We start from the raw sequence: 8,142 nt of genomic DNA, 5'->3' as shown, positions 1-8,142 counted from the left end.
TTTCCTTCCCTCTCCTCAGGAAACCCCCCCCTCCCTCCCCAGCCATCTCACTTGCTCACTTGCAGTTTTCTAATAGGTCCGCACTGGATTATATAAAGCACTCTTGCCGCGTTTGCCTTTCATTCTTCAGTTTCTCTTTTCTTTGTTTCTTTATTTCTTCGCCATGTCTGGGCGCGGTAAGGGCGGTAAAGGCCTGGGTAAAGGAGGTGCTAAGCGCCATAGAAAGGTGTTGCGAGATAACATCCAGGGCATCACTAAGCCTGCTATCCGTCGTCTTGCTCGGCGCGGCGGCGTCAAGCGGATCTCGGGGCTGATTTATGAGGAGACCCGTGGGGTGCTCAAGGTGTTCTTGGAGAATGTCATCCGTGATGCTGTGACTTACACTGAACATGCCAAGAGGAAGACTGTGACTGCTATGGACGTGGTGTATGCGCTTAAGCGTCAAGGCCGCACTCTCTATGGTTTTGGTGGTTGATTTTTCGGCGTGATTTTGAAAAAAAAAAACAAAAAAAACCGTTATTTTCCCTAATTCTCTCCCTTACCTCCCTCCCCCAATCTTTCCTAAGGCTCTTTTCAGGGCCACCACTGTCTCTTCTAAAGAGCTGTTTTACTAGGGTTCTGAGGTCTTTGTGGTGAGTTTTGATTTTTTTTTTTTTTTTTTAACTGTGATCTTAAAAAGAGTTAAGTGATTCTGGAGTCCAAGTATTTATTACTCTTACTGTTAGATTCACTGCTTGAAAGGTTGGTAAAAGCCGTTTTGTCTTAATTGTTTTTTGAAACACTTAAAACTGCAAAATTCTTGAGGTGCCAAGTATAGTGACAGCCAATTTTTATGTTGTAGAAGCACATTTGAATTTTTGAACAACATTGCGTATTAATGTTTTTCTGAAGTCTTTAAGACTTGTAAATTTAGGGAGACGTTGAGGATCAGAAAAAGTATGGATTAGTTTATAACTGAACTCGGGACAAACTGAAAGAACGGTTTGTTTCCCTCCCAAGGATGGAGTTTTGGTCCAAGGGGCCGTGATTTGATTCAGTCCATGAAGGGTTTGGTTCGGGAAGAAAGTGAGTAGCTTTTGGAGAAGTTTAAGGGGTCTTTCTCATTGAGTAGAATTGTAACCTCAAAATGTCATGACAATCCAACTGCTTGTTCGAAGCTTCTAGTTAAGTTCCTTTATCTTATACGATGTCCAATGCCTTTAGGTGGAAGGTTGAGGGAAGGTAGGCCAGAGGAAAGATCAGGTTGCACGTTTCATTAAGATAAAAATAGCTTTAGGTAAACTAAAGCTAGTGCTTATATTAGCACTTTATGTGCATAACCATGAAAGGTGAGGTTACCAATGAGGAAAAAGGCTATAGAGTGATTTACCTAGAGATGTGAACTCAAATCCTCCTGACTCCCAAGTCTTAACACACACAATTGCCTCTTTAATGTTAAATTAATAAAACTTGTATCTGGCAAATATGTACCTGTAACATAGTTCAGAGTTGATTTTTATAAACAAAATTGGGAGAAGGGAAAAAAAAAAGCATTTATTTAGTTTCTAACTTCTTTGCTTCAATTTCCTCATCAGTAAAATGTGAATAATAATGGCACCTACCTCCCAAGATTGTTAGGATAAAATAATTTTAAAGCACTTAAGAGTGCCTGGCACATCGTATTATATAAATACTACCACCACTACTACATTACAAATATTTCATTTGATCCCCACAACAAATTCACTACCCTGGATTTTGAGGAGTAGGCAATGAAGGGGGAAAGGTTGCCATGCATTACAATAGAAGGATGTAATCTTGGTCAGAATGAGTTCCCAGGGGGCAGCTGGGTGGCTTAGTGGATTGGGAGCTAAGGCCCAGGTCCTAAGTTAAGTGATTTGCCAGTACATCAGTACGGACTAGAAATTGGGTCTACACACATTCACACACCATCTATGCATACACATTCAAAATTTATGGTAGTGAATGATGAGAAAAGTAGCAGAAGTGTGCCATCTCAGATCTCCATTTTGGATTGCTCTATGTATTGCAAAGATCCACTGAATTTTCATCCATGATAGCTTGGTTTCTTATTTAAGTGAGAAAGATTGACTTCCAATTTATCTTGATTTCCATAATCATTTGAGAAGAACCCTAGATATCTTGAAAGGTCACCTATCTACTGTACCACCTCTCTGCTTGACTTGACATTTGGAATACAACTTTCCCTCTGAGAAGGGAAGTTTTTTTTTTTCCCTTTACTCTTTGATCCACTTTTAAAATACTTATTTATTTTATTATTTTTTTCTTTTCTAATGATTTTTGTTGGAAGTAAGGTTGGAACAGGTCCTTACAGGCCTAAAACAGATATATTGAAACTTTGTAAAATTTTGTTTGCCAGTTTAATTTATATAACTATGAATTTGGTAATGAATGTAATCTTCAGACCCATCAACTATGGGAGGTATGGGTTCAAAAATTTTGAAATGTCTAAAAACTGTAAATCATAAACATTGTTGGGACTTGGTACATAATACAGGAGAAGGCAAAAAGAAGTAGGGAACCTATTGGAGCATCCTTAATTTGCCAAGATGCTATCCAGAATTGATATGGACTATTGTGCCCCAAAGCAATTTATAGGCTTTAGAGCATCTACTCCAGTTTATTTTAATGTGCCAGAAAATAGTTAACTGGGGAAAATATGTAAGGTGGTTTGACCTGGAAAGTCTTTGATCATTTTTATGACTTTCTATTATCAATCTGATGAAGTTATAAGATGTATGTTTTTGTTTCAGAGCCAGTCCTTTGTTGAGAGAGCACATCTGGTTAACAAACATTCAGGAAGAAAGTATCACTCCTCTCTGGTTAATAAAGATGACCTGGCAGACCAATATGCACTCTTTCCTTTTCATTTTTTCCAATGGCTTTTCTTCCAGAGTGCTTTCTCTCATTTGCCAGGTCCCTTTCTCTAGTAACTAATGCCACAGAAACAAAGGATAAGCTGTAGGAGTTTCCCCTGAGAAGTTTTGAGAAAGGAGTCCACCAAGGTGAAATTTCTGGTCTTTTGCCTTCCTTACTCTTTCACACCTCTTCCTCTCCCTCACTACATAGCCAAACATTTGTCAAGTCTTGTCATTTCTCCCTTCAACATTTTTGTTTCCTCTCTGATCTTTTCTTTCCTCTGACATTAGCACCACCTTACTGTAGGATCTCATCACTTCACACAGAACTATTGAAATAGTCTTCTGGGAATATTTGCTGACTCATCTTACTCATCTTTCCTTAGTCACTTGTCAAATTATTCTTAAATACATGTCTGACTATGTCACTCTCTTATTCATTAAACTATCTTACTTCCAGGATTAAAAATAAAATGTTTGGCAGTCATATTGTTTCCTTCTATCCAGTCTTGCGCTTTATTCTCCTCTACATATTTTGTGATCTAGTGATTCTAGCTTCCTTAGTATTCCTGGAATTTGATTCCCTAGTTCCTAAATGTACATTTTTACTTGCTTTCTGAATTGATGGATAGTCTCTCAATTTCTAGTTCTTTGCTCCCACAAAGAGATTCGTTATAAATATTTTAGAACATATAGGTTTTTTAAAGGAATTTATTATAATTATATGATATACAAACCAACTTGAAACATAATATATGGATTCGTTGCTTATAAAATAACCATAGTAATATTGATGTATGATGGCAGAAAATGACTGTGGTAAAGATGAAGGCATATGGCTTCAGGGAATTCAGAACAGTGACTTAGCTCTTCTGGGTAGGGTTCTCTGGTTCAGAATGTAGAGCAGAGGCAGCAGTAAGAAAATGATGAAGGTGAAGATGAGGACATGTGGTCAAAGACAGGGACCCTTTTCTTATACTTTCTCTTTGGATTTCTAGACTGGAGTATATATGTATATTTGGAATCGGGGAGATGACATTTAAAAGTATGTTACAAATTTTCTATGGACACGTGGGGACTATCAGACTACATTTCCCATGATTCCAATGGGTTTCTGGTTTTTGGTTTTTTGGGTGTGGGGACATCGTCCCCATGCATAGGACAGTTTAAATGAGAGGAGGGCCTAAAGATAGCCTTTGGTCTTCCTGAGGAGCTGGCTGGCGAGCAGGAGAGAGAATGGGCTCCAGCGGTAAATATAAAAGATAGGCACGGGGGTGGGGGGGTGGTGGGGGTGGGGGGGCAGCTGGGTAGCTCAGTGGATTGAGAGCCAGGCCTAGAGATGGGAGGTCCTGAGTGCAAGTCTGGCCTCAGACACTTCCCAGCTGGGTGACCCTGGGCAAGTCACTTGACCCCCATTGCCTACCCTTACCACTCTTCCACCTATGAACTAATACACAGAAGATAAGGGTTTATTAAAAAATAAAAATAAATTAAAAAAAAAAGATAGGCGCGGTCTTATATATATTTTACCAACATGGCCATGGCTTTAATTAAACTACTAATTTCTCTATTATATCAGTCTTTGTCATTTTTAATCTTAACATATAGTAGGGGAAATTTTCAGCAGAAGAATCTGGAAATGAGATACATTCTTGTTCAGGTGAGCCTGAAACTGAAGTCTCACAGTCTTGGCTTTCTTATGTCTTTTTGTTTCATTTTCTGATAACATTAGGGATCCTGAAAAATGGGCATTTCCACATTTGAGGATTACCTCATTGGTAAACCTCAATTTAAGAGTTCTTAAATTCTAGAGTCAAGTCCTAGCTGTCTAGAGAGAGGGATTTTCTTTAACAACATGCTCCATGGAAAAGAAGATGGTCAAAAGGATTGATGGCCCTGTGTAGACTTTACAGTTCAAGGTGAATGTCAATGTTTATTCTTGGAATTCCAAGAAGTAGAGGAACAACCAGTACAAATTTTCAAGATACTGGGAGATGAATGTTACATTAGGAGCAGTAAGCCAGCTAATATGATTTAACCATAGTGTTCATGGGGAGAAGTAAAATATAAGACTAGAAAATAGCCAGATTATAAAAATTTTAAAAGCTTCCTCCCCCAAGCAAATAAACAAACAAAAAAAAGGGCTTATATTTGATGCTGGAAGGCCAGGAAACTAGATCTGGAAATTATCAGCATGAAGATGATAATGAAGCCCACTGGAGCAGGTAAGATCATCAAATAAGACAGTGTAGAGAAATAGAAGAAAGACCAGGACAGCTTTGGGAGGATACCTAATTTGTGAGTGTGACACAAATTAAGGTCTAGCAAAGAAAACCTAGAAGTGATACTTGTAAAGGAGAAGCAAAAGAAAACATGCCCCCAAAACCTAGAATAGAGTATCCAAGAGTAAGTGATGGAGTGTCAAATGTTTCATAGAATTCAAGAAGGATAAAGACTGGGGGGAAAAAAGGTCTTTAAACTTAGACATCAAGACATCATAGGTTTTTGTTTGTTTGTTTCAGAAAGCAATCTCAGTTGAAAAATAAAGTCAGAAGTCAGATTGCAGATAATTTAGAAGAGTATCAGGAAGAGAGGAAATACAGTGAAGGTACCTAGTGTCGAAAGCTTTTTCAATGAGTTTAGTTGAGAAAGGGATGAAAAATATTGGAAGATAGCTAGAGGCGACGATAGTATAGTCACTTCTGCTGTCATGCTTGATTTGAACATTTGAGTTTGTTTGCAGGGAACAATTTGAGTATAACTTGAATTTCCAGTCTGGTTGTGCTCAATTTCATCTGGGAGAGAAAAGAGGACAATGAAGACAAAAAAGACAATGAGTCCTACTTTTCCATATTAGGAGTTAAAACTCTCCATTTTAGATAGCTTTCTTTCCACGATAGCTTCACTAGTCGCAACCTTTTACCAATAAACTTAAGGCCTTTTTCAAAGATAAAGTGTCATGTGCATTGTATATCTTTTGTGTATCTTCTGGTGCAGTAGGAGCTGTGATCAGAGGAAGGCTGGTCAGCATGTGAGCACTCTACTACCTCAGCCATCTTCCGCACATTCAGCTTTGGCTGAGATCCCCCTCCTGCCCTGAGTTTAGGTCCCTGGAGGCTGTTGAGCAGCAGACTGGAGCAACAGATACTACTACTATTTATTGTAGTAATTATGTATTTCTTGGCCATTGAACATGTATATAATTTTGCTACTACTTTTTTTTTAAGGTTCCTATCTTTTTGTGTGTCACTGTTGAAGTTTTTGAGTATTATGCCCCATATTCCATTCCCTCCATATGCTTTGTGGTTTATATATTTTGTCACTTTTAGGAAAGGGGACGTCAAGTTATAGTAGAACTGATTGTCTCCTGGTTTTTTAAAGATGGTAGAAATTGAGGCCATGTTTGTAATTATTAGATAGGAGAGATTAAAGATTAGGGTAAATGCATTTGACAGAGGATACAAATCTTTGGAGAAGATAATAAGAAATGGAATCAAAGGTATATTACAGGGCTTTGGTAATGAAAAGCATTATCTCTTCATTAGAGACCAGGATAAATGAGGAGATAGTAGGGGATAATGTCAGAAACATGAGGTTAGGAGAAGGGGAGAAGAGGGAGCTACTGATGAATGGCCTCAATTTTTTTAGTGAAATATGAGGCAAGGTCTTCAGTGAATTGACATTTATTTAGTCCCTTTTCTCTGTGCTAAGTTCTGAGTTTTCTGACTTTTCACTGTTCTAAGTTCTGAGGACACTGAGAAAGGCAAAAAAATTCCTGCTCTCAAGGAGCTCAGTCCACTGAGGTGGATGGAAATAGTGTTAAAAGAGAGAAGGAAAGCTAAGAATATCCACTGTGGTGATCTCAGATAGGGTTATTAACTAGTTAAAGACTTCTTGGACCTGTCCCCTCCCCTTGCAAGATGAACATGGGTACTTATCCAGATAAATTTAGAATCCCTTTTTGTGGTAGGCCCCAGGGGCCCAGAGGGACTATTACAACACCAGAACTATGTATCTGATTCATTTTCTCTCTGGCATTTGCCTTCTGTTCTCTCAATTTCCTTCTAGTTATCTTTTATACTCCTTATTTATTATAGTGTAAAGGAGTGCTGAACTTGGAATCAGGAGAAATATGATTTTGAAGGCCACCTGAAAGACTTGGGAAAATCACCTAATTCTGAAATTCAGTTTTCTCATTTGTAAAACAGGGATAATACCTCCTGTACTTAACCTTATTCTGTTGTTGTGAGAAGCCAATGAGATACTTTTGAAAAAGGGAATTCTTTGTACTTTTTAACACTTGGTTAATAATAATTTAAGTACCCCTACTTAGTATCTCACTAGATTGTGAAGACAGGATTAACTCTCCTTTGTCTACTTTTGGATTGAATCGACAAAAGCTTGAACATCCTACTTAGCACTAGGTGGAGGAGCTCTCTACCCTTTCAACTCAATCAGCCAGGAAATGAGAATTCACACTTCAATCAGCCAGGAATCGGTGAAACCTTTTGATGAGTATTTAACTCTCCAGAAGGTGAGAAGTGGTTCCCACAAACACTGCCCCCCCTGGGCAATTTGGAAGCTGTGATTGGACCTTGTGAAAAGGGGAAAGGACAAGGAACCTGAATTTCTGGGGCTAGGGAATTGGACTTCAAGAAGAAAGTCAGCTTCAAGAAGAAGGTTGGCTCAATGAAGAAAGTTGGCTTCAGGAATCACCTTCAGAGGGAACTTGGGTGAGTGGGATAGCTGGCTTTCCTTTACTGACCTCTGGAGTTTAATTCTGGTTGAAGGTCAACAAGTCCTGGCTGAGTTGAGTACCTGGAACAATATTTATTAGATAAGCTAATGTCTTTTCTACCCTTTTGTATTCTTCTGCTTTCACTCTTTCCACCGCTTTTGAAAATAAAAGCTATTAGAATCATTTCAACTTTGAGCAATAATACTTTGAATCAGCGACCACAATTATTATTTATAATTTTCATATATTTTAGTCAAACCATTAATTTTTAATCCTTACACTTTACACACCTTCAAGTACCATATAAGTGTTAGCTTTTATCATGAAGGTGACATCTAAACTCTTCCCCTTAATGATATTGTCCTTTAGTCTTCCCCTTTCCTTATTTAAAATCCATCTCTTCTGACTGCTACTACTAGGAAACCTTAGGGCAGCTAGGTGGCACAGTAAAGTGCCTGACCTCAGACTCATCTTCCTAAATTCAAATCTGGCCTAGCTGTGTGACCTTAGGCAAGTCATTTAACC

General features: G+C 38.4%; 1 protein-coding gene across 1 annotated transcript in view; it reads left to right on the top strand.

The window, feature by feature from the left end:
- LOC123243892 (histone H3) overlaps positions 1–678 on the top strand; it is a 64,141-nt gene extending 63,463 nt beyond the window's left edge. Inside the window, exon 2 of the mRNA XM_044672034.1 lies at positions 159–678. Coding sequence (XP_044527969.1) covers positions 159–475 — 317 coding nt within the window. The 3' untranslated portion in view covers positions 476–678. The remainder of the gene's footprint in view (positions 1–158) is intronic.
- The last annotated feature ends 7,464 nt before the right edge of the window (positions 679–8,142 follow it).

The sequence above is a fragment of the Gracilinanus agilis genome, chromosome 4, assembly GCF_016433145.1.
Source record: "Gracilinanus agilis isolate LMUSP501 chromosome 4, AgileGrace, whole genome shotgun sequence".
Classification (NCBI taxonomy): domain Eukaryota; kingdom Metazoa; phylum Chordata; class Mammalia; order Didelphimorphia; family Didelphidae; genus Gracilinanus; species Gracilinanus agilis.
The sequence above is the reverse complement of the archived record's forward strand: the minus strand, read 5'-3'. Positions and strand labels throughout refer to the sequence as shown.